The sequence below is a fragment of the Salvia miltiorrhiza genome, chromosome 1 (genome assembly GCF_028751815.1).
Source record: "Salvia miltiorrhiza cultivar Shanhuang (shh) chromosome 1, IMPLAD_Smil_shh, whole genome shotgun sequence".
In the NCBI taxonomy this organism is placed as follows: domain Eukaryota; kingdom Viridiplantae; phylum Streptophyta; class Magnoliopsida; order Lamiales; family Lamiaceae; genus Salvia; species Salvia miltiorrhiza.
Genome location: NC_080387.1, coordinates 43,173,506 through 43,200,687, shown reverse-complemented (window position 1 = coordinate 43,200,687; position 27,182 = coordinate 43,173,506). Strand labels below are relative to the sequence as shown.

Here is a 27,182-nt window from a genome sequence, read left to right as displayed (position 1 = left end):
GAGAATTGAGAATTCGTTTGGACAGTCACGAACAAGTCATTGATGAACAAGTTAATAATTTTTATGAACAAATATTTTTGATATGGAGTTCGAATTCTGAAAGTAATGAGATTTTCAACATATTAAATTGATACACATGTCCATTAATTATATTACAGTTATTACTTTATTCGTAAAATTTATTGATATTATTTATTATTCTCATTTCTCACGAAAAATTAAGTTCTCGATAAAATCTAATCCAGACACCATATATTGGAATATGGTAGTATTTATATCTTAGCTAATAACTAATCTTGACCCTTGATAGTATATAATAAGTTAATAACCAATTTTGATAATCGATAGAGAAAATTTGAACGATCCAAATTCATTTAACATTGTTTATTAGTATTATTATTATTAATCTACGAGAGTATTACCACAAAATGGTATTTGTGCACCAAATGAATTTACCTACTAGCGAATTACACCGACTATCAACTTTATTCAATAAACAATACAATCTTCAAACATATGAAATGGCATTATTACCCAAAGTAAGCTTCTGATCACAACTGTAAATGAATTAATCACAACTGTAAATGAATTCAAAAGAATCGGTTTCTCTTACCCAAAGTAAGCTTCTGATCAAGAACCTGAGCCATTCCTTACAGATTCAAGAACTTGAACAACCTCAGCCATGCTCGGCCGCCGCGACGGCATCTCCGACGTACAAATCAGCCCCAACTTCATCACCTGAATCCCCTCATTCTCCGCAAATCCTCTCAAACTCCTGTCAAGACAGTTGGAAGCGACACCATTCCCCACCAAACCTCGAACATACTCGCACAAAATCACCACCTCGTTCGCTGCTCGCCACTCCACCGGCTTCCTCCCGGTGACCATCTCCAACAGCAAAACTCCGAAGCTGTAAACATCACATTTGTCAGTGAGCCGCGAGCTCTGAGCCAGCTCCGGTGCAATGTAGCCTACTCCATGGTGAACCTTGGTCAAGCCATGACTGTCTAGCAAAGGAAGCAGACTCCCTAGGCCGTAATCAGACAGCTTGGCCGCATAGTTTTCATCAAGAAGCACGTTCGTTGATTTGATGTTGAGATGAAGAACCGGAGGCCTGCAGTCATGGTGAAGATAGGCCAAGGCTCTAGCTGTCCCGACAGCTATATCAAACCTTCTCGACCAATTCAACTCCGGATTACTACCTTCATCATTGAGACCATGTAAATTGTTGTATAGATTTCCTTTTGAGATGAATTCCAACAGAAGCAACTGCATGTTGGATGACCAGTAGTAACCTTGAATGGTGACAAGGTTAGGGTGGTGGAGGCTTCCTAGACGTCCGATTTCATGCTCAAATTCGTCTTGGCTCTTGATTCTTCCAAGCGTTTGGAGCCTCTTCACGGCTATAAGAACTCCTCCTTGCAACGAAGTTTTGTACACTGTTCCAATGGAGCCTCCACCTATCAAGCATTCCTTGTCTAGCAATGCCTTTGTGCCCGCCTCCCAATCCTCGTACTTTGAGGGTAAACTTCTGCTGAAGAGGACTAGCTTCCCGAGCATCACACTAGATTCCGATGAAGCTAATGGAGTAGCGCTCTCCACAATCATGGCTTCTTCGTCTCCTCTTCTCCTGCTACGAGCCCTCGTGTTGATGATGGTTATGACACAAACACCGGTGACAATTAGAGAGGCAGCAACTATGGCCACAATGGCAGAGGCACTCAGCTTTGCAGAGTTAGTCGGAGCACGGCTAGAGCAAGAGGTCTCCAATGGAGCACCACAAAGGTCTGGATTGTGAAGAAAAGCAGATGGTCCAAACTGCTGGATGCTTCCAACAGAAGGGATTGCACCGGAGAGGTTGTTGTGAGAGACACTGAAGTAAGTCAGTTTTTTCAAGTTTCCTGAAGTGGAAGGAATTGAACCAGAGAGCAAATTCTGTGACAAATCTAACCACACTAAGTTGGACAAATTCCCGATGGAGAGTGGTATGCTACCGGAGATGAGGTTTTCGTGTAGGTCAAGAATTTCGAGGTAGGTCATGTTGTCGAGGTTTTGAGGAATCCCTCCCTCCAGAGAGTTTCCAGAGATGTTCCTGCAAGCACATTTCATACATTAGTCAGTCGGATTGAGAATTATATATACGTTAATGTGAAGACAATACACTAGTGACGATGAGATTGAATTCACACTCACAGCTCAAGGAGAAACCGGCATTTGGTGATCTCGTTAGGGATCTCACCTACAAGTCTGAGGTTCTGTAAATCAAGAACTTCCAACCACTCTATACTCCCAAACTCTGCAGGAATCCTCCCATCTATCGAGTTATTTCCTAATCTCATCACCAAGAGCTTCTTCAAATCTGCAATACCAACTGGTATGCTTCCATTCAGCCTATTGAAGCTCAAATCCAAGTACTTAAGGCCACTGCATTTGGTGATAGATGTAAGAATCTCACCATACAGAATGTTTCCTGATACATCGAAAACCTCCAAATTCCTCGAGCAAGTTCCTACATCCGAAAAGGCTCCTTGAAAACCATTCCAAGAAACGTTGAAGTATGAAAGGTTCACCAATCCTGTAACCTCCAACGGGGCAGGCCCGGTGAACGCATTGCTACCGAGATCTAATAGGTTCAAACTCCTACATTTCGCAACCTGCTCTTCAACACTTCCTGAGAGCTTATTACTCCTTACAGACAAATACACAATTGATGGAATTTCACAAAATTCAGAAGGAAATCTCCCACTAAGAGCATTGAAAGACAAATCAATCCCTTCTAGATTCAAACAATTTTTAACTGACACGGGGATTGAACCCGAGAGTTTGTTATGCGCCAACGATACAAACCTAGTCTTGTAACAGTTCTTGAACAATGCTGAAGGAATCTCTCCTGCATACTCATTTCTTGACAAATCAAGAAACCTAATGCTTGGCAAATCTCCAAGAAACTCAGGGATTGATCCAGAAAGCGCATTCGAGCTTAAATTGATCTTCCACAATGAACCAATCTCACCATACTCAACAGGGATATTACCTGTTAACTTATTTCCAAACAATGATATAATCCTCAAAGATTTCAATCCAGATAATGCAGGGGATAAGATCCCACCAAGACTACAATTCCACAACAGAATTTTCACAACATTTCCATCTGAATCACAAAAAACCCCACCATAATCTTGGCAGGGGTTTTTACTAGAATCCCAATTCTTCAAACAATCAAAAGGGTCATCCCAAATGTCACCCTTGAATTGAAGCAAAATCTCCTTTTCAGTGATGGGAGAGACGAAGATTATGACAATATTAAGCAAGTAGAAGGCGTAGAGAAAAGCAATTCTGTGGGAAATTGTACCTAGTTTTCTCATGATCCCAACAAAACCCCAGCATTATACCTGCAAGATCAGTTCCTAGTCACCTCTGCTTCTGCAGATACACTGATTTATGTCATTAAAAAAAGTGATCTTGGCTTGTGGGCATAATCGGAAATATGATGGAATTGAATTACATTGGTGGAAATGCTACAAAGATTCTTTTTTAAGCTTCTGTTTGTGAATCTCTTTGTTTAGCTTCAAGAAAGCACAAGACTTCAAGAAGCAGGAGAGAGAGAGGATGAGGAGAAGAGCTGGACTGAAAGAGAAGGGTGCAATGAAACATAACCAAAGAGAAATCTGTGCTTATTAAATGTTTCCACTTATGATTATTTGAGCTAGGTGTTCATATAAGTCCTTGTGAGAGAGAGAGAGAGTTTCATGTATGTAGTGTAATATAACTATATAAGTAACGGTAGCTCTTTCTCTCTCACACACACTGGCACAAATCGGATGAATACCAGAACTAGTTAAAATAAGCGATTTAAGCATTAAAAAAGTAGAGAATAATAACCCAATCTGTCGGCTCAAATCATGGCCATTACTATGCTTTCGATCAAAGTGTCCGTTTCATCACAGCAAAGAGAGCATTTATTCCCTCCAACAACCGCCACACCACCACCACCGCCGCTGTAGATTCCCGGCAGTGACTGGAAAACAGCAACAAACTTAAGGAGAAAAAATCATACACAAATGAAAAGAAAGAAGTAGAAATAAGAAGTTGGTGGAATTGAATGCGGTTTGTTCCGCATTAAAGATTTTGGTCTGCTTTCCATTTGTATTGACAGCATCAATTATTTTTCTTCCATTTCACATTAATATCAGAAGGTCAAGGTCCGCCTGTGTTTTCTTACATTAATTTACACCAATAATATAGATACTAATATTAATGATGATGCAATTTTACATTTGATGTAATTTAATGTTTGATGCTACGTACGCTAAATGACAATTTTCTTTAATTTCTTAGTTGTTAATTTGTTTAATGCATTCCTCAAAATAAAAAAATTTGTTTAATGCCTTTGTTGGTACCCATTTATTGCATTGTTATACAAATAGTGCTTGATTTGGAATATTAGATTGTAGTATCTTTTATTTTCAATCTTGAGAATATAAATTATGCATGTGATATTGAAATAGGTGATATTTATATACATCAATTACAGAAAAGAAACAATTTAAACACGTCCAATTTAAATAAGTAATTTTTTTTTTTTGCACTAATAATACTATATGTCTATTATTATAGAAGACGATAAAATTCGAACAACAAATTTCATTTTTTACACACGACATGAGAAATGGCATTGTTCAAAATGTTGCTCAAGAATGAAACGATAAATTTCCAATTCATTTTATATTTATAAAGCATTGTACTATTCTCAATTTCTCATTGGTTGCACCTTCTGTTAGGTTCGGAGGGTCTCGAATAGGTGTATGGGGGGAATACACCTATAGGCTATTTTTAATCAAAATCAAAGGGATCTCAAGATAGAGATCAAAACGAAACTTTACATGCAAATTTAGACGCCTGTTAACTGAAAAGAGTTTTGACCAAACAGGGTTGACGACTGATACTGAAATACTCTTCAGAAAAGAGTTATCAGTTAAGTCACTGGAACTTAACTGATGCACGTTAAGGCTTCAGTCGAGTTTGCTAAAACATAGATGTTACAAGTCTTCCTAACTATCAGATGATAGATCAGTCAGACTAATAACATACACAACGGAAAAACTTTGTTTCGAAATAGCTTGTGTTGAGCACGTTGTTAATCTCAGGTTTCTCTTTGCATTTAATCAGTATTCAGTTTATCAAATGTAAGAACACAAGTAAGAATGTAAAACTGAAAGATGTAAATAACACAGAGATTTTTACGTGGTTCGGAAAACACTTCCTACATCCACGGTCGGTTGATCAAACCAACAACTTTACTCCGCAAGTGCTTAGCCGGGTGCACTGCAAACCGAAACTGTGTGCTTAGCCTGGTGCACACCACCGAATCAACTGAAGATCCAATCTTCAGTACCAATACTTCGCTCGAGCTGGATTTCTCACTCCTAGCACGAACCTGCACTAGGATCTCACGGAGTCAGAGTACCTTACTGAACTCCTTTTCAACTCAAACACTCGATTCTATCTGTCGAATGGAGGTTTGAAATCTTGCCAACTAAACTTCAAAGAATAAGTTCTTTGGAGTTAGTTTTGACCTAGGCTTTGGGTAAACAGAGGTTTGCCTAAGGTCTAAGAGAATTTGTGTAATCAGCAGTGACTGATTTTTGGCTTGGGTATTCTCTTCTTCGATTCAAGCTTTGGAGAGGTTAAGCTTTGGCTGAGAAACAATTTTGGCAGAGTTTCAGCTTATGTTATTGAATCAATGAAGATTGAAATGATTATCGAACGCTATTTATAGGAGAGATCTTGAATAGATCCGTTGGCGGAGAACGTCTTCAAGATTTCTTCCGTTAGAGAGCTTTTTGAATTTGGGTTGAGGCTTCAATCTTCGAGGTTCCTTGTTTGGTGAGAACGGCTATGTTGAAGAGCAGGAGATGCGACGTCTCTGATAAAGTAGCCACCAAATAGGAATGACCTCTGCAGAGAAAATGAGGATCCTCAGATCTCTGCATTTAATGCGGCTGTACTTTTGGAGTACGTGGCTTCCTTTGAACGTTGGAGGTTCAGTCCAAGGAAGAATGTTTAAGTGATATTTGACTTTAGTATCAGTCCGCTGAATCCACGTGGCACGCATTAAGTAATCAGTTCCGGACTGATTCTTCAACTGATATTTTAGTTGGTAACTTCAGTCTTCAGTCTTCAGTCCTTCGTCCTTCAGTCTTCAGTCTTCAGAACAGCTAACTAAACTAAAAAAGAACTCTAACACTTGAGTTCGAACAGTTCTAGTCTATTACAATTAAGGTCTATGAATTTTGGTATCATCAAAACGAGGATTAGGATATTCCATTAAGTTCCCAACACCCTCGCGTTTGAATAAATTTTATTTATTTTAAAAAAAATGTTTAAATTAATTTCATGCAAGCAGTTTTTGCAATATATCTATGGAGGGGATCTCACGTAAGGCTTTGATTTTTATTTGTATAATTTAAAAACAAAAAATTAAGATGATCTTTACCTTGCAGTTGACAAATCGTTCATTTATTCTCCCTCATTGTTTTTTTTTTTTTTTTTGGAACATTGTTCTCCCTAATTGTTAAAATGTCAATGGTCTATCTAAATCCTCAAAATTAAGTTGTCATGCTTCCTCAACCATAATTTTTCCCAAGTTTTATTAGCTTATTGTTCATCCCTATAAATTAACTCGTCCACGAAAATTGTAAAATAGTTTGAAGACTACAGATTTTAATAAATGATTAAGCGATGTGTATAAAGTGAAGAAATTGGCTCACCAAAATTGAGTAAAAGAAAAAACCCACTAAAATTGATGTGTTAAATAAATTTTTATATATAAATATTGAGTATAATAATGTTTAGGGAGGGATGAAATATTAATCTATTAAAAATGAATAAATGCGTCGGAAACTGTTATCGGAGCAAGTTGACTCAATGTAAATGCAATATAAGTTGAGCTGGTCCTTACCCAACTCAAACTTTTTTTTCTTTCTTTTTTGTTCAACTAATTTTTTTCTTTTGTTTCATCTAGTTATTATAAGTAAACGACACATTTAATAATAACAAATTATACTTTTATCGATAGCAAACGAAATTGTGTATCTACAATATGATATAAAATGATATATAGCAAACGAAATTGTGTATATACAATATGATATAAAATGATATATTTCTTAAAATAATTGATATTTTTGTTAAATACAAACAAAACTTTGCAAAATGATATTTTAAAAAATAATAATAAATGATGTATTATAAACGATACTTTTAATGCTTATGCAAATAGCACTTTTAATATTTTACATGATGAGTCGAGACAGGTAGGTGCGAAGAAAATGACTGAACTGGGCGAACTGAACCTGCCAGATGTGAGGGCGAGTTTGTCATATAAGTTTATACTCTCTTCATTCTTCATATTTATGAATACATTTCCTTTTTGGTATGTTCTCCAAATTTATGCACACCATATTTTTGGACACTACCTCATAATTTTATTCTTGTGAGTTGTGACTTACACTATTTATCCACAATTTATTTAATAATACCCTTCATTTAGAACCCCTTCTCCACTATCAATGCTAAACAACTTTTCATTAAAACTCATGCCGGAAGCACCTATGCATATTTATGGGGAACATGCATAGTATTTTTTTTTTCAATAATGCTATTTGAACAAAATATGTCCGAACAAAAAATGGTTAAATATTTTTTAAAATATATTTATTTAAAAATTTTGGTTAATAAGAAAGGGTTAAGTACCAAATTCCCCCTATCGATGGCGTCCATATCGCGTATAGGACCCTATAGTCGGGGTCCTGTACGCGATAGGGACGCCATCGATAGGGAGGAATTTGGTACTTAACCCTAAAAAAAGGATTTAGTTAGACTTATTGTTTTCTCCATATTGTGATTTTTTTGTAATTTTTAAATATATTTTATTTAATTTTTATTAATTTTTTAAGTACAAAATTACTCAAAAATAATAAAAGGTTTAGTAAAAAGTTACAGAACAATTACAATGGGAAGAAAACAATAAAACTAACTAAATTATTTTAAAATTTGAACAAAATTTATTAAAGAAATTATTTTTTTAAATATTTAATCTTTTTTCTGACATATTTTGTCCAAATCACTTTCGACTCAGGGAGATTAATTTTTTTCTAATAAAATTAATCATTAAATAATTAAAAATCAAAGAAAACTAAAAAATGTAATCATTAACACCATTATAAGGCCATCTATTTTTTTTTTAAAGTATCTTTTAAACTGATTTTCAAGTTCATACAGAGTAATTTAAAAAAAAAGTAAGATGGATAAAACTTTGCAAGGCGAATTAACTTACAATATCAAATTTAAAAAATGAATCTTTACGATTCAAGCATCTCTAGGACTCAAGTATGACCTGCATAAATTAATTATGTGTTCATTTCATCAAATTGTTAATTCAATTTTATAATTTACATGTTAATCATAATATAAAATAACTTAAAAGTGAAGATAAAATCATATTTTTTACTTTTTATAATATATGAAAATACCCAGTTATTTTTTAAAATTGCACCGCCCGAACTCCGCCCATGGTTCAAATACACAGGGAAATGAGCGACGACGAGTTGAGGATGTTAAAAACCCTGCTTCTTGCCTTTTTTTTCTGGTGAGATCTATCATAATCCCTAATCTGCTCTTCCTATCTATATTGATATGTGGCCAATTGATTTGTTGGTGATATTGATATGTGGCCGATTGGTTTGTTGGCTTAATTTGAAATAGGCTATTGTATGTGGGATTTGCAGTGCTTGTACTATGTGGTATGTGTGTTACGTGGGTCTGAAATGATGTTTTAATGGTCATACGTTAGGTCCATGTTGGTTTTTAAAACTATGATTGATTTTACTTTAAATCAGTTGGAAAATTTCTGATCCTTATTGGTTCCCATGTTGTCACACCCCAATTCTTGAACGAATAAAATATAATCGAGGTGCGACTAAAATCATAGAAATAAATAAGGAAAGAACCTTGTGGGATTCAAATAATGGGATAAAAGTCGGGGAACAGCCTTTGAGTGAAGAAAGACAAAAATCAAGTGATATTAATCAATCAACAACATTCTAAGCCTTAGGATCACAAGTTCGGTTTCATGCTTCCGATAACCAATGTTAATAACATAGAGCTAGAAGTTGAGAATTTAAACTCGATAAGAAACATAATTCAGAATTTAACATAAAAGTCTTAAGTTGGAGAAACAAAAGACAAATAAGAGCTAGTGCAACAGCGGAAGACAAAATACGGAGTTGAACTCTAGCCTCAGCTCTGCCCCGTCAGCACCGACCAATCAACCTGAAAACATTTGAAAGTAATTTTGGGCTAAGTACTAATGTACTTAGTGGGCTAGCATTTTTATAAACATTTCATAATCATAAGAGCAGTTTATCCAATTATACTTGACATGACTTAGAAGGTTTTAAATTGAAATAACTTCTAAGCATGTTAAAACATTTTATTATATTGCGCGCAATTGTCACACTCCCTTTCCGTTACTCGCTGTGATCCCGGACCTTTTAGCCACCGACGGATCCATTACTCCTGCTTTACTTGAACTGAGAGCGTAACCCAGTCAAGTTCCCATTTGGGACCCAATGCTCCGGAACACATCCCGTCGAGCACCCTTATAACGCCTCATACATGATTAGTGCCCGATGGAGATCAACCCACCAGATCAGCTAATAGGTGTACACAATTCTCAAATAACGTGTTAGGTCAAGAGAGAACCTCGATCGATTCATTGTTGCGAGCCTTAAACAGAGCAGAGTGCACAAAATATTTTATCGGATAAACAGTTTTTATTTCATTGAAACATTTAAGCTCAATAGCTAAACCATACATTTGGTAAATAAGCCCACCTGAATAGGCAAAGCCTGTCGTTTATTCTTAACTCTGAATTGGTATAGCAGTGCTAGTCCTCACGATCCACAAAGCCTACAAGAAATCTATAATCTTAATAGGTCTCCCGAATCTAATCTTAAGTCATAGTGAAGTGCTTATCATCCTATGATTCACTTAGCCGGGTTTTCATATTTTAATAATTAAATATTTAAGAAAATAAATTCTTGAGTCAAGGACACCAACAATATCCTTATTCGATTTTTAATAATAAAACCAATTTAATCATAAATGATTCTATGTAAAATGTTTGATGCAAAAATTAATTCATGCTTTAACTCACATAATTAAATAAATATATTTAACATATGCACATAATAAGAAAATACTATTATGCAAACTTTTTCAAAAATAATTAATTTAAACCCAAATTAAAGAATTAAATTGATAAATCAATTAAAGAAGTCTAACAATTAAATGGAAGCCCATGTTTTTGTTTTAAAATTCGCAGCCCAAAAATAAAAAAAATGGCAACCCAAGTTTAAATAAAATGAGTCCCAACCATTTAATTAAACACTGGCCCAACTGAAAGAAAAATCGGCCCAACAGAAAAAACTAAAGTCGGCCCAAGGCTCAAGCCCAACTTCCAAACCCTTTCTTCTTCACTTTAAACACAACTCACGCACACACACCTCACACACACACGCACGGCGCAGCAGCAGCTGCTGCGCTTCCCTCTTCCTCTCCGGCTTCCATAGCCGCCGCCGGCCACGCCGCCGGCCCCTGACTCCCCTCTCCCCCATCTCTCGCCTCTCACACACAGACGCACGCACCCAGCGTCGCCAGCAGCCCCGCTCAGCCCTCTTTCCCTCTTCTCTCTCAACTGGCGGCAGCAGGCGCAGCCGCCGCGGAGCGCCGCCGCCTCCGGCGTCCTCGTGGCAGATCCGCCGTCGCCTCCTTCTGAAAATCCAGCGGACGACGGCAGCGGCTTCACGCCACCACCATCGGCGTCCTAGCCCCCAACTCTCTCTCTCTCTCCCTCTCCCTCTCCAACTTCGGTCGGGCAGCAGCAGAAGAAGCGGACTGCCGCCGCACCCTCCACCTCCCTTTCGATCTCCGGCGAACGCGCCTCCGCGTCGCCTCCAGTCGATGAAGGACGCCGCCTTCACCGGCTCCCTCACAACCCTGCCGTCGCCTCACTCCGAAGTCCGACGGCCGCAGCAGTTAACCGAGCTAACCACCGTCACCCCCTTAGCTCCTGCCTCCCTCTCTCTCTTCGTCCTCGGTCCTACAGCAGCGGGCAGAGCCGCCGTGCCGCGGCCTCCCTCTGTCTCGCATCTCTCTCACGATCCAGCCCAACACACACACAACACCAGTTCATATAAATTCTTCATTTCTATATCTTTTAATCTTTTCATCTATGTTACCAAATGTAAGAACAATATTCAGTATCTCTTTGTTTTATCTACAGTTGGTTTTATTCGTACTATGATGTTGAGCATGAATGAATAAGTAGAGGAATTGAAAGGTGAAACCTTTTTGTATGAATTCTGTTCGGTGGTTTCTGTAAAAATGGCAGATATTTGATGGTTTTCTCTGCATATGAAAGAAATCTGCTGATATTAGAAAATGAATGAGAAGATTGAGGCTTGAATAAACAAGAAGAATTCTTTACCGTAGAAGTTGTGTTGTTGTGGTAAGAAGAGAAGATGAATGAGGAGGATATTTTATAGGAGAATTGAAGCATGCGTGAAGGATTGAAAAGAGGGAGGTGAGCATTGAAAAATTTACCCAAAATCCCTGAGATTAGGGGATTTTGTATGACTTGTAGGAGTGGGCGCATGGGGTGAGCTGCGTAGCTGTTGTTGTTGCTGTTGTACTTGGGTTGGGAGTATTGGCATAAAGAGAAATGGGGTTGGGCTTGGCTATGGATTAAATGCTAAATAAATATATCAACTAACCTTAGCTAAAAGGCCCAAATAAAAAAAAAATAACTATCAAGCCCAACACAATTAAATAGTTAAAATCCAACATAAACTTAAATTAAATCATGTACACATAAATACTTAATCATGGAGATAAATCACATATGATCACTTTAAATAATATGAAATGCATAAAGATTTGAATACATGAATTTTTCAAAAGGTTTTGTAAATCATTTTGTTGGCATTAAAAATAAATTCATTTTATTTCCCGGCATAAATTAGTTAATCTAAGCTTAAAATAAATTCTAAACTTAATATAAATGGGCGGGGCGTTACATCCCTCCCTCCTTATAAAAATTTCGTCCTCGAAATTGCATATCTGGGTCATCTAGTTTAGATACTAGACTTTCATTCCACTCAACTCTTATGCGGCACTAAATCATATACGGCCTTAGCTTTCTAATAGTGCGACATTGTTTAGCATACTAGAAAATTTTCCTCAAAATCTGGTACGTCGTTATGTCGTGGAAGGTTGTCTCGTCCTTTCCTGAAGATTGAAGAGGGATCATTCTCTTGTTAAAAAGTATCGTGGCGCTGACTTGAGTAAGTCAACCAATTCGAGGATTGCATCAAATTCTATCATAGGAATAACATGTAAGTATGTCTAAATGTTTCAGCGCCTATATCGAGCTCTGAGTTCGCGGTGACGTCCTTAGTAGCAGTCTTTCATCGTCAGTTGTACTAATTTCTAACGTTGTTATGGACGATTGTGGCGTCAATTCTAATATCTTACAAGCAGCATATGAAATGAAAGAATAGGATACTCCAGTATTGAATAGAGCTATAATTGACATGTCGACAACATTAATCGTACCTGCCACGTTTCCGTGATCTCCTGCTGCTTGGTGTTGGTTAATGGCATAGGCCCTAGCGTATTGTGGTTGCCCCTGATTTCCTCTAGGACCTTGGTTTTGTCGCTGTTGGTTCCCGGGATTTTGTTGTTGGGGTGCTCCACTTCCCTTCTTTGGGCAATTCGAGACATAATGCCCGGCCTCTCCGCAGTTATAGCAGACGTTCATTCCTTTCAGACATTCTCCCGGATGGAGTTTTTGACATTTTGGGCAAGGAGTTTGAACCATTGCTTGAGGTTGTGGATTCTGATGTTGGTTCCGATTTTGATTCGCCACCCATGGTTTCTTCCCATTTCCAATGTTTCCACCAGTTCCTTCATTCCATTTTCGCTTTCCCTTACTACCATCTTGAGATGGTACAAATCCAGACTGTTCGGGGGATTTTCCTTTTTCCCTTGGCAACAATGACTCAATAGTGAGGGCTCTGCTCAATGTCTGCGCGTATGTGAGACCCCCTTGACTTGCTAGGGAAATCGCTATCTCGTGACGCAGTCCGTTTCTGAACTTCTCTGCGCGTTTCTCATCACTGTCCACCAACGTCGGAGCATATCTTGATAGCTGATTGAAGGCCCTGTCGTACTCAGTCACAGTTCCCGTTTTCTGTCTCAGATTCCAAAACTCATTCTGTTTCTTCTGTCGGTAACATCCTGGTATATATTTCTCATACAATTCAGCCTTGAATTCTTCCCATGTGAAATTCTCCCACTGTTCGTCAGTCATAGTCCGCCTTACTGACTCCCACCAAAAGTCAGCTTCGTCCACCAACTGATAAGTTGCACATGCCACTTTCTCCTCATCATCACAACGGATGTAGTTGAAGATCCGTTCTATTGCCCTAACCCATTTCTCGGCATCCGCAGGTTCGCCCAATCCATCAAACGTTGGAGGTTTTTCCTTGCGAAACTTTTCCTCGGCTGTGCGATTTGGTGCTACTTGTGGAATAGGCTCTTCGGGTACAAATCCCCTACCGCGCCCACGGCCACGTCCGCGCCCTCTACCACGCCCTCTTGGTGCACCTTCCATTCTGATTGACGGACGAGAATCAACAGAAGAAAAGACCCATTCGGCATACATACATACATATATAGATATACATGAGATATATCACTTCTATGGTGTAACCATGTGAAAGACTAGTTCTATGTGGAAACTAATCTAAACTTAAATGGAATAACTTAAGTGAAACCTTAATCTCATGACATTTCTTCTACGTTATAACATATCTATGTTAAACGTTGCTATCTTATCATTTCTTACTTAAATCGATCAAGCGGAGCTTTCACGACTAACATTTCTAAAGTATCCTTGGGTAGTACTCAAACGGTTTGTAAGAGACTCATCATTCATATCGTACCGGCAGTGGACCTAACACGATAACAGAAAACTTTTCATTCATTTAATCATTTGTTTCTTTTGAAACTTTTAAACATATGGACAATAAATGCCCCTTTGATAAAATTTTTCTTAAGCCGGAAAGATTAATGGAATCTGACTCGACCATAAATTCATTGATTCGTTAAGGGCTCGGGTAGTCCCAAACACGACATACATACATACATTGGTTATATGAGTTAAAGGCTCAAAATAACAATATGAAAGGGATAAGCAATTCATATAACATCATCCATTGAAAGCGCGCACTTCTTAAAAACTTTGAAAGGATTTAAAATCATTGAAATTTTTAAGTCGTACCTTTTGTTGCGACAGTGTGACGGCGAGCTGAGGGTCAACAAAATTTTCTTAGAAGCCTAGAGGTACTATTCTAGACTCGACATTAGGAGCTTACGGTTATCAGAGACATGAAAGAAAACTTATGCTCTGATACCATTCTGTCACACCCCAATTCTTGAACGAATAAAATATAATCGAGGTGCGACTAAAATCATAGAAATAAATAAGGAAAGAACCTTGTGGGATTCAAATAATGGGATAAAAGTCGGGGAACAGCCTTTGAGTGAAGAAAGACAAAAATCAAGTGATATTAATCAATCAACAACATTCTAAGCCTTAGGATCACAAGTTCGGTTTCATGCTTCCGATAACCAATGTTAATAACATAGAGCTAGAAGTTGAGAATTTAAACTCGATAAGAAACATAATTCAGAATTTAACATAAAAGTCTTAAGTTGGAGAAACAAAAGACAAATAAGAGCTAGTGCAACAGCGGAAGACAAAATACGGAGTTGAACTCTAGCCTCAGCTCTGCCCCGTCAGCACCGACCAATCAACCTGAAAACATTTGAAAGTAATTTTGGGCTAAGTACTAATGTACTTAGTGGGCTAGCATTTTTATAAACATTTCATAATCATAAGAGCAGTTTATCCAATTATACTTGACATGACTTAGAAGGTTTTAAATTGAAATAACTTCTAAGCATGTTAAAACATTTTATTATATTGCGCGCAATTGTCACACTCCCTTTCCGTTACTCGCTGTGATCCCGGACCTTTTAGCCACCGACGGATCCATTACTCCTGCTTTACTTGAACTGAGGGCGTAACCCAGTCAAGTTCCCATTTGGGACCCAATGCTCCGGAACACATCCCGTCGAGCACCCTTATAACGCCTCATACATGATTAGTGCCCGATGGAGATCAACCCACCAGATCAGCTAATAGGTGTACACAATTCTCAAATAACGTGTTAGGTCAAGAGAGAACCTCGATCGATTCATTGTTGCGAGCCTTAAACAGAGCAGAGTGCACAAAATATTTTATCGGATAAACAGTTTTTATTTCATTGAAACATTTAAGCTCAATAGCTAAACCATACATTTGGTAAATAAGCCCACCTGAATAGGCAAAGCCTGTCGTTTATTCTTAACTCTGAATTGGTATAGCAGTGCTAGTCCTCACGATCCACAAAGCCTACAAGAAATCTATAATCTTAATAGGTCTCCCGAATCTAATCTTAAGTCATAGTGAAGTGCTTATCATCCTATGATTCACTTAGCCGGGTTTTCATATTTTAATAATTAAATATTTAAGAAAATAAATTCTTGAGTCAAGGACACCAACAATATCCTTATTCGATTTTTAATAATAAAACCAATTTAATCATAAATGATTCTATGTAAAATGTTTGATGCAAAAATTAATTCATGCTTTAACTCACATAATTAAATAAATATATTTAACATATGCACATAATAAGAAAATACTATTATGCAAACTTTTTCAAAAATAATTAATTTAAACCCAAATTAAAGAATTAAATTGATAAATCAATTAAAGAAGTCTAACAATTAAATGGAAGCCCATGTTTTTGTTTTAAAATTCGCAGCCCAAAAATAAAAAAAATGGCAGCCCAAGTTTAAATAAAATGAGTCCCAACCATTTAATTAAACACTGGCCCAACTGAAAGAAAAATCGGCCCAACAGAAAAAACTAAAGTCGGCCCAAGGCTCAAGCCCAACTTCCAAACCCTTTCTTCTTCACTTTAAACACAACTCACGCACACACACCTCACACACACACGCACGGCGCAGCAGCAGCTGCTGCGCTTCCCTCTTCCTCTCCGGCTTCCATAGCCGCCGCCGGCCACGCCGCCGGCCCCTGACTCCCCTCTCCCCCATCTCTCGCCTCTCACACACAGACGCACGCACCCAGCGTCGCCAGCAGCCCCGCTCAGCCCTCTTTCCCTCTTCTCTCTCAACTGGCGGCAGCAGGCGCAGCCGCCGCGGAGCGCCGCCGCCTCCGGCGTCCTCGTGGCAGATCCGCCGTCGCCTCCTTCTGAAAATCCAGCGGACGACGGCAGCGGCTTCACGCCACCACCATCGGCGTCCTAGCCCCCAACTCTCTCTCTCTCTCCCTCTCCAACTTCGGTCGGGCAGCAGCAGAAGAAGCGGACTGCCGCCGCACCCTCCACCTCCCTTTCGATCTCCGGCGAACGCGCCTCCGCGTCGCCTCCAGTCGATGAAGGACGCCGCCTTCACCGGCTCCCTCACAACCCTGCCGTCGCCTCACTCCGAAGTCCGACGGCCGCAGCAGTTAACCGAGCTAACCACCGTCACCCCCTTAGCTCCTGCCTCCCTCTCTCTCTTCGTCCTCGGTCCTACAGCAGCGGGCAGAGCCGCCGTGCCGCGGCCTCCCTCTGTCTCGCATCTCTCTCACGATCCAGCCCAACACACACACACCACCAGTTCATATAAATTCTTCATTTCTATATCTTTTAATCTTTTCATCTATGTTACCAAATGTAAGAACAATATTCAGTATCTCTTTGTTTTATCTACAGTTGGTTTTATTCGTACTATGATGTTGAGCATGAATGAATAAGTAGAGGAATTGAAAGGTGAAACCTTTTTGTATGAATTCTGTTCGGTGGTTTCTGTAAAAATGGCAGATATTTGATGGTTTTCTCTGCATATGAAAGAAATCTGCTGATATTAGAAAATGAATGAGAAGATTGAGGCTTGAATAAACAAGAAGAATTCTTTACCGTAGAAGTTGTGTTGTTGTGGTAAGAAGAGAAGATGAATGAGGAGGATATTTTATAGGAGAATTGAAGCATGCGTGAAGGATTGAAAAGAGGGAGGTGAGCATTGAAAAATTTACCCAAAATCCCTGAGATTAGGGGATTTTGTATGACTTGTAGGAGTGGGCGCATGGGGTGAGCTGCGTAGCTGTTGTTGTTGCTGTTGTACTTGGGTTGGGAGTATTGGCATAAAGAGAAATGGGGTTGGGCTTGGCTATGGATTAAATGCTAAATAAATATATCAACTAACCTTAGCTAAAAGGCCCAAATAAAAAAAAAATAACTATCAAGCCCAACACAATTAAATAGTTAAAATCCAACATAAACTTAAATTAAATCATGTACACATAAATACTTAATCATGGAGATAAATCACATATGATCACTTTAAATAATATGAAATGCATAAAGATTTGAATACATGAATTTTTCAAAAGGTTTTGTAAATCATTTTGTTGGCATTAAAAATAAATTCATTTTATTTCCCGGCATAAATTAGTTAATCTAAGCTTAAAATAAATTCTAAACTTAATATAAATGGGCGGGGCGTTACACATGTGCTTATGGTTTGGTATCCTTATTTCTAGTGTGATTGGGGTTGTTGGTGTTTGATGTTGGCTACTGATTGTTGTGTTGTTGGTCATTTGTTGTTTGATGTTGGCTATTGATCCATGATTGTTTGTGAATGAGTGGCTGCTGTTTGATGTTGGCTACTGATCCATTTTTGTTGGTGTACTTATGGTTTGGTATCCTTATTCATGTATTCATTTACAAAATGAAACCATACACACCTTTTCATTCAATTAGCCTAACATTCATTTACAAAATGTAATGATTCACACATTTTCAATCATTTAGAGCAGATCAATTACAAAAAGCACACATGAACATCACTTTAGTGATGAACTTTTTGCTCTTGCATTTCCTGTGAGGATCTGTCTCTTCAGGGGTCAAATAGAACCTTTATGATAATCTTGTGATGTAGAATCACTTCTCATCAATGTAGACTATATTGTGCATGCTTTTAAATGTCAAACTCATAATAATCCTATCATATTCTAGAGCTTCTAAGGAAAACCGTAACCTAAGCAACTTGTTTGGAGCCGTTAGATCAGGTTTATTGCATTTGTATGAGCCCTGATTAGCCAGATTTAATCCACCTGCCTACTGTGCTTTTACTGCATCCAATCCCACATGCTAGCCTTCTAATAGTAGATCTTTTTGCCAAGTCTATGATAGCAATCAACCCTAAATCAATTTCCACAAGTTTTCTCCTTGGTGTTGATGTTTTACGACTCAAAGAACTAATTACCTCACCACGGTCATTCTGTTTTTTTTGCAGCTGCCCAAAGCTGACTAATGGTTCTTCGCAAACTCTTCCATTTTGCACCGCTGCAATGAGCCTCCCTCTACCTGGTTTGTCATTTTTGCTACCTTCAAGAAGGAATTGGAGGATGGCTGCTCTCTCAAAGGAAGAAAGATCTTTTCTTCTAGCTATGTTGTAGCTTTTTTCTTTTTTTAGGAGTTAGCTTTTGAATGTTGTAGAAACTGAAATGTATGCCCTGTATATAAAGGGCTTAACTTTCTGCCCATTTCAAAATTTGTGGGAAATTTGAAAATTTTGAGAATTTTTTAATGAAGGAGCATATTCTGAAATTTTTGGTTTTGTGGAGCCAGTTTTCAGATTTTGGTATTTGGGTGATTGAAATTTTGTGGTTGTTCAGTGTATAGGTATTTGGCGCCAGTTTTCAGATTCTGAAAATGATGAATTTAATTATAGGTTATTAAAAATAAAATTAATAAAAGAAAATAAAGTCATAAAATTAATAAAGATAAAAATAAAGTCTTTTTGATATTGATAAAATAGAAATACAATTAATCCCTTAATCACAAACTTAAACATGTGGACCACACCCTTTATTCTACTTACTTCATTCTCCTTAATCTCTGTGCCGAAAAGAAACGTGCCATTATTAGCGGGACGGAGGGAGTATATAATAGGTTACATATTGAAGACAACCACATTTATCCTCAATCCTAGGTGGCATATTCTCAATTCACTATTCTTTGTTATCTATCTATTATTATATAATAGGTTACACATTCAAGGATTCTCCTTCATTCAAGAATGTGGCACATCCTCTATTCTCTATTCTAATTTATCTTAAATTCTTATTTAATCACTTTAATCTATACATTCTCCCATCCCACAACGAATTTATAGTAGTCTATGACTACTAGAGAACATATATAAAAGAATTAGATATAATGTGTATTTTTTCATCCCTCAAATTTTTTGGACCTCCAATTAAATTTGGTCAATTAATTAGTTGGCCAAATAAATAGTTTTATTTTTATTGAAAATTTTGTTTTGATCAATTATTAAGATGACAATACTTTTTTAAGACCAAGATGTCAATACTAATTGGCTAAGTAATTGATTTTATATAGATTAAAAAATATATAGGTTTTCAAAATTGGCTAAGTAATTGATGTTATTTTAATTAGAAAATATTTAAGTTCACAAAATTGTCAAGTTGACGTAATCATCTATCTATTATATAATAGGTTACCAATTGAAGACAACCACATTCATCTTCAATCATAGGTGGCATTTTCTCCATTCACTATTCTTTGTTATCTTAAATCCTTTATCTCACATTGAAAACATATTAAACTTTAGCAATTCATTACCTAAATAAAAGGTCATTCATCATTCCTACAATAGACATTCATTATTCCCACTTTGATATTATATTAAACTTCATCATGGGGAAAATTTGAATTATTACAAAATATCTATCTATTATATAATAGGATTAAGCCTTAACCTATGTGGCATATCTAAAATCTCACCATTTCAAAATTTACCATATATAATCTTCATCATTTATTAATTAATTAACTATTACATTCTATATAAAGATTCCTTAATCATAATAAATATAATTAATAATAAATGTATATATATATATATAATAATAATATTAACATTACATATATATAATCTAAATTAATAAATTTTATTATTTATTTTTTCTAGATAAAAATTAGATTTACATGTCTGATAAGAAAAAAATTATAATCTATATACGATAAATTATTTTAATTGAATGTTAGTGATTAGATGTATATTTGTTATTAATTTTATATTTCTCAATAGCGTACATATTATATGTATATGTTGCAATATTATTATATTGTATGAATATATATATATAATATTTATATTCTTAATTTTCAATAAAATTAATTTTGAATTAAGTTTGAATTGAGACATGCACGTATATGTAAATTATAAACGGGTCCGGTCATTGATTTACATGTTTGCATAATAAGGCACAAATTCTATAAACTGATTACTTTAAAACAAAATCTTATTTTATGTCTATCAAAATAATTAAAATTTTATTTTTATTTTTTATAAAATAAATCCATACATTTTATTTATATAGGGAAGAAAAATATATTTTTCATTTCTGCAAACTTTATTTGTTTATGTTCGTCCATTACTATAATAATAATAATAATAATAATAATAATAATAATAATAATAATAATAATAATAATAATAATAATAATAATAATAATAATATCTATTCTATAATACGATTAGGCCTTAGCTTATGTGGCAGGCCTCAAATTCTTTCTTTTCAATCTCAATCTCCAACGTGGCATTTGAGAATCCAATCTATATATTCTCATTCTCACTTTTAAAACAAAAGTCACGCCTCCCTCTTCCTCACGCCTCCCTCTTCCTCACCCCATCGCCGCCGTCCCTGAATCCGGTCGGCGTCGTCTCCCCCTTCACTGTCTCTCTCTTCTCTCAATCATTTTCTCTCTCTAAAGTCGATTGCACACTCAAATCGAGCCCTAATTCCCCCCCTTAAACTGCCCGCCTCTCTCTCCTTCTAAATTCAAGCGTTGCCGCCGTCCTAAGGGCGACGTTGCTCCGCCTCATCTCTGACTCCCTTTTCCATTCCTTAATTAGTTCGATTATGTTTCCACTTCTTAATCCCATGAGAATTCTCCATTCGAAGCAATTAATACAAGAGCCCTAAGATTTCTTTTTCCTATAACCTGTTGTCGTTCCTTCTTCTAGACTCCGACGAAATAGTTGCCGCTGAGCTTGCGGTTCATCCGCCGCCGAGTCACCGCTGAGCCCTGGAGTTCGTCCACTGTGTCGTCGACCCCCACCCCACCGACGACTTCTCTGTTTTGATACCTCCATTTCCTGATCTGCCGTGATTCTTCCTACACACATATGGTAAGTATTAAATTAGTTTCCTAATTTAATAACGCGTTTCACTATTTTAAATATAGAATGATTATTATTTTAGGAAGAACAAATTTTGGAAAGAATTTTGGCATCTGCCATCAAGCGTGTTGTGATTGTTGCATGGAAGCAATATGATTTATCAACTCTGATGAGGGGTGAAATATGCAAGGTCCTAAGATCAGGACACGTGGCTTTGCTTGGAATACCAAAGTGGAATACCAAAGATGAGCAGCAGGGAGCAAAGAAGCTGTGAGAAATAGGCAGAGGGAAAAGTCCAGAGCAGAGTTGGCAGAGCAAAGCTTCCAGAGCAGAGCTTCCAGAGCCAGAGCTAACCAGAGCAGAGCTTCCAGAGCATAGGGCCAGAGCCAAGTTGCCAGAGCAGAGATGCCAGAGCAGAGCTGCCAGAGCAGAGATGCCAGAGCCAGAGCTAGCCAGAGCAGAGATGCCAAAGCCAGAGCTAACCAGAGCAGAGATGCCAGAGCAAAGCTGCCAGAGCAGAGTTGCCAAAGCAGAGCTGCCAGACCAGAGCTAACCAGAGCAGAGGGCCAGAGCCAAGTTTCCAGAGCAGAGATGCCAGAACAGAGCTGCCAGAGCAGAGATGCCAGAGCTAAGTCATTAAAGTCAGAGCCAGAGCCAAGTCGTCAGATCCAGAGTCAGAGCTAAGTCGTTAGAGTCAAAGCCAGAGCCAAATCGCCAGATCCAGAGTCAGAGCTAAGCTATTGGAGCCAGAGCGCGGAGCCACATGCCAGAGACAATTCGCCAGAAGGCGGAGCTACTTAGCAGAGCGGAGCCAAAGAGTAGAAGTCTGCCCCAAGGAAGGAAATCCAGAGCTACTAGACAGAGCGGGATGATGAGGACAGAATCCAGCTCTGTAATTAGGGGACAACGACCTGACAAGTTATAATCTAATAATAGCCTTAATTAGTTTAATGGCGAGCATGCGGAATAGATGACCAAACGAATTTACTACTTTACCCCGACTGTAATGCCTATAAATACCTACGATGATGAAATAAAGCACAGGCTCTCTCTTTTACTGCTTTAAGAACTCTTCTCTTTCCTTTATCTCTAGAGTTTGAACTAATAAAATTACATATATAAATAAAATATCTAAATTGTTAGAGTTATGTTTGTTAGATAGTTGACAATTGGAGTCATGGTTGAATATAATTTCATATTTGATGATGCTCTCTCAAACTCTAGATGAGATGATGCTCAAAACTCCAGACGAGATGATGCTCTTTCCAGTTTTAGACGAGATAATTCTCTTTCAAGTTTTAGACAAGATGATGCTCAGAAGTTAGAGATCTGATCTGTCAAGTTTGCGACGAGATGATGCCCACAACTTGGTTGGTCTTAAAACTCCAAATGATACGATGTTCGATAAATCAGTTATGGTCTTTTAAATATCAGGCGATATTATTTTCATAATTAGTTATGCTTTTAGAAGTTCAGAATTATATGATACTCACAATTCAATTATGATTTTCAAACTCCATATAAAATTATGGTCAAATAGCAAAATAACAAAAAATTAAACAAAATTAATAAATCTTGTAACAACAAATGCAACAAATCAATCCTCCATCATACCAATGTCAAATTTATATGTATTTCTACTCTCTTTTTTTTCTTATGCGTCAACTTTTTATAAAATTTCATATGAAAACTAATGGGTATTTTTATGATCTCAACAAAATTAATAATTTAATTGCTAAAAGTTGTCGAGATTAATATAATTTAAAATGTATTACTAATTTAATTTAATTTAATTTAATTAATTATATAAATAATTTACATAAAAATTATTTTATATAATTATCATAAGAATAACATAAAATATATAAATTACAAAAAAATATGTATCCGTCGAATTTCGACGGGTAATACACTAGTCTATTACATAATTGGTTACATATTGAAGACAACCACATTCATCCTCAATCCTAGGTGGCATCTTTTCCATTCACTATTCTTTGTTATCTCAAATCCTTTATCCCACATTGAAAACATATTAAACTCTAGCAATTCATTACCTGAATAAAAGGTCATTCATCATTCCTACATTAGACATTCATTATTCCCACATTGATATTATGATGATGAAATTGCGATTTATATATAAAAAGAAAGGAAAAAGACGAACACCCTTGAGAGCACAACGGAGCAAACTAAGGGCCGGGCCTCATTAAAACCTTATCAAAGTAAACCCAAAGGGAAAAACCTTTGATAAGGAAAAAGAGTGCCCGTAGAGACAACAAAACAAAGAAGGGTCGGAGATCGGGAAGGACACTTCAGAGACGCCGGCCTAACCATTGTCCCCAAGCATCCCGGTTTCTCACACACCCAAGCCAAACGACACCACCTCGCCGGGAGAAACCCAGCCAAACAACTCACCGCACTAGCCCACCAGCCACCCCCCGGAACCCCCGCGAACATTCTGCTCCCAGACGGAGAAGACACGGCCGCGCTGACCCACCAACCAATCCAAACCACCAACACCTCCCCGCACTGCTCAGCGCCGCTACTCCCATCTCGCACCCTCGAGCTATAAACGCCGCACTTTTGCTCCTCCTTGAGCACAAACAAACCAAACGCAGGAAGAATGCTATCTAATACGAACATAACTGTGAGAAGACATATCTCTAGCAACGGCTTCTTTAATGTCATCAATACCATAAGGCCACCAACCTTCTTCACGATTATTATTTGCCATGATATCCGCCACGGCATTACCCTCGCGGAAAATATGGGTAACTTGCAGTTGGAACGAAGCAAGCAACGAAAGAGTACGCTTCCAAAGGGCCACAAAACGCCAAGGAACATCCTCCGATTTAGTATTAAGCAGATTCACCACGTAGGAAGAGTCGGCTTCAATCCAGAGTTTAAACCAACCGCGCTCATACGCTATAGAAATCGCCGTGATCACGGCGAGAAGCTCGGCTTCAAACGCAAAACCCTGGCCTCCTTTCACATGAAAACAGCCCCGAACATGACACCAACTATCCCTATAAACCCCTCCCGCAGCAATAAGACCCGGGCTCCCCAGAGCCGATCCATCCGTATTTACTTTGATCCAATCCATAACCGGCGGCCACCAATAAACATTTACCGTTTCGGGAGGTGGAGCAGCGCGCGAACGAACTCCAATGGCACGAGTAATAACATAGTCGCCCCAAGCACCCGAAACAGATCCGAGTTTCGTGAAATGAGCTTCCATCTCCTGGAAATGAACTTTGATAAACTTCAAAATATTAGGCCCATGGAAGTTAGCATTGTCGAACACAATCTTATTCCGATCATACCAAATTTTCCACACAAGACTCATAATGCCAGCCTTCCAAAAACTAGAAATCAACGAGCTGAAATTCCTATTCCACGCCTCCACCAAAAAGGAATGAAGATCTGCACAATGAGTGAGATACTCCACCCCAAACCAAGCAAGAAACGAGCTCCAAACCTCCTTCACCCGACTACACGACCAGAAGATATGGTCAATAGATTCCGCGTCGCTCCGGCAAATATGACAGATGTTTGGCATAATTAAACCTTGACGGATAAGAATATCAAGAGTCGGCAAGCGTCGATGAATAAGTCTCCAACAAAGGATAGATCTCCTTGCCGGGATAAATCTTTCCCACAACCAACTGCCCCAGGACACTTTCGGAAAACTATGGCAATGCTCGCGAAAAGCAAGTGCCGCAGACACCTCTCCTTTGAGCGAATGTCTCCAGAAACGAACGTCACCAGTCGAGCCAATAGGGAGTAACAGAATATCCCTAACAACCTCCGGATAACGTTCAAAAAAACTTGGAGCAAAGTGCCAAATCCCATCGTAGAAGTAATCCGCCACCGAGTACGTGAGAAATTCATGCATGTAGTAAGGGACTCCAAGCCTGTCAACCAATTTATAACCAAGCCAGTTATCAGTCCAAAAATGTGTGGACTCCCCATCGCCAATGTAAGAGTACGAGTCCCGAACAAGATCAGGGACCTCCTGCTTCAACCCGATCCAAACAGACGAAGCAGCAACGTTCGGTTTAGCATTACCAAAACCATCCAGATAACGACTGCGCAGAATCCTTTGCGCCCAATCCTGCCCTTTAATGACTCTCCAGGCGGCTTTCATGAGAAACGACTTATTCATAATCTTGAAAGACCGGACTCCCAAGTCGCCTTCTTCTTTCAGAGCGCAACAACGACTCCATTTAACAGGACAAGATCCGCTCTTGTCAACACAACCCGTCCAAATGAAGTTTCTGCATTTTTTATCCAAATCTAGGAGAAGGGATTTAGGCCACCGGAACACCATCATAGAGTGGATTATCGAGCTCTGGATGACCGATTTGACAAGGCACAACCGCCCCGCCATTGAAAGCTGCCGACCCTGCCAGCTATCAAACTTTTGAATAATCCTGTCTTTTATACTCATGAAATAAGAAGCCTTAATTCTTCCAACAAATAAAGGAGCGCCGAGGTAGGTAACAGGAAGCGAGCCGCACGCAAACTGTAACTCTTGTTGAATTTGAACTCCCATGCGTCTAGGAACTCCCTCACCCAGAAATAAGCTAGACTTCTCATGACTGCATATTTGGCCAGAAAGCAGGCCATAATAATGCAGAATATCCTTGACTTTCCTGGCATTGCGAACCGAGGCCTTGCAGAAAATAATAATGTCATCTGCATATAACAGATGGGTTGGAAAGTTAGCTCCCCGACTAAAACTCATCGGCACCAAATGACCAGAATTCACACAATTCGTAATGAGATGGCTTAAGACATCCTCAGCAATCCCAAACAAGATCGGGGAAAGAGGATCGCCTTGTCGAACTCCTCTCGAGCAACTGAAGTAGCCACTTAACTGCCCATTATAAAGAATCGAGATCCTGGCGGAATGAAAGATAATAGAAATCCAATTAACGAACTTCTCATGAAAACCAAAAACTCTAAGGACTTGAAGAATAAAGCTCCAGCTCATCGTATCAAAAGCTTTCCTAATATCAATTTTACAGGCCATGTTGGATCCTCGATTAACCCGTTTCATACAATTGAAACCCTCCGATCCCAACATAATACAATCATGGATCGAACGACCCGCAATAAAACCAAACTGGTTAGGAGAAACACAGAGGGCAGCGATAACACTTAGCCGAGATGCCAGAATCTTAGAAATAATCTTAAAAAAGAAATTAGATAAGATGATCGGCCGAAGATCAGCCACCGTTACCACCTCTTTCTTCTTCGGGATAAGAATCAGAGTGCTCGCGTTGCACCCATTTGGCAAATAAGATTTCCGGAAGAAGGTGCGAACGGCACTAACAACGTCATCCTTCACAATCTTCCAGCTAGAATGAAAGAAAGCCCCCGAGAAACCATCCGGTCCAGGGGCACTAGAAGACTCCATACTATGAACCGCAGCCGAAATCTCCACCTCATCGGGATGACGAATAAGCATCTCATTCTGAACTTCCGAAATGGAGTGCTCGATAATCGCCTCCAACTCCACCGTTTCGACCCTACGATTCTCCGTTTCTTCGAATAATTGAGAGAAATAATCAATAATATGGCTTTGAATTTGCCGAGCATCAGTAGTAACAACTCCATCAATCTTCAGGTGTCCAATATTAAGATGCTGCTTTCTAAACTTGATCATGTTATGAAAAAACGACGAGATACGATCGCCATCATGCAGCCACGTGACTCTGCTTTTT

At 38.3% G+C, this 27,182-nt stretch overlaps 2 protein-coding genes and 1 long non-coding RNA gene across 3 annotated transcripts; all 3 read right to left on the bottom strand.

Moving 5' to 3' along the window:
• Positions 1 to 467: 467 nt before the first annotated feature.
• On the bottom strand, positions 468 to 4,174 carry LOC131026065 (probable LRR receptor-like serine/threonine-protein kinase At1g12460). Its single transcript, XM_057955842.1, has 3 exons — positions 3,883 to 4,174; positions 2,194 to 3,423; positions 468 to 2,092 (listed from the first exon to the last, which is right to left on the bottom strand). The coding sequence occupies exons 2-3, from the start codon at positions 3,363 to 3,365 to the stop codon at positions 631 to 633; spliced, it is 2,634 nt and encodes an 877-aa protein (XP_057811825.1). The 5' UTR covers positions 3,366 to 3,423; positions 3,883 to 4,174; the 3' UTR covers positions 468 to 630.
• An 8,115-nt stretch (positions 4,175 to 12,289) lies between these two features.
• On the bottom strand, positions 12,290 to 13,738 carry LOC131008411 (uncharacterized). Its single transcript, XM_057935295.1, has 2 exons — positions 12,679 to 13,738; positions 12,290 to 12,351 (listed from the first exon to the last, which is right to left on the bottom strand). The coding sequence occupies exons 1-2, from the start codon at positions 13,736 to 13,738 to the stop codon at positions 12,290 to 12,292; spliced, it is 1,122 nt and encodes a 373-aa protein (XP_057791278.1).
• A 932-nt stretch (positions 13,739 to 14,670) lies between these two features.
• Positions 14,671 to 16,096, bottom strand: LOC130984976 (uncharacterized). Its single transcript, XR_009088842.1, has 2 exons — positions 15,508 to 16,096; positions 14,671 to 14,944 (listed from the first exon to the last, which is right to left on the bottom strand). It is a non-coding gene; the product is annotated as an uncharacterized LOC130984976 (long non-coding RNA).
• Positions 16,097 to 27,182: the final 11,086 nt, after the last annotated feature.

What these genes read in the sequence shown, in the direction of transcription:
- LOC131026065 (XM_057955842.1), bottom strand. Translation starts at nt 3,365, where the DNA reads ATGAGAAAACTAGGTACAATTTCCCACAGAATTGCTTTTCTCTACGCC. An exon ending in TGCCGGTTTCTCCTTGAGCT is followed by an intron (nt 2,093 to 2,193) that starts GTGAGTGTGAAT and finishes ATGTGCTTGCAG; the next exon opens with GAACATCTCTGGAAACTCTC.
- LOC131008411 (XM_057935295.1), bottom strand. Translation starts at nt 13,738, where the DNA reads ATGGAAGGTGCACCAAGAGGGCGTGGTAGAGGGCGCGGACGTGGCCGT. An exon ending in AGATCACGGAAACGTGGCAG is followed by an intron (nt 12,352 to 12,678) that starts GTACGATTAATG and finishes TTCAATCTTCAG; the next exon opens with GAAAGGACGAGACAACCTTC.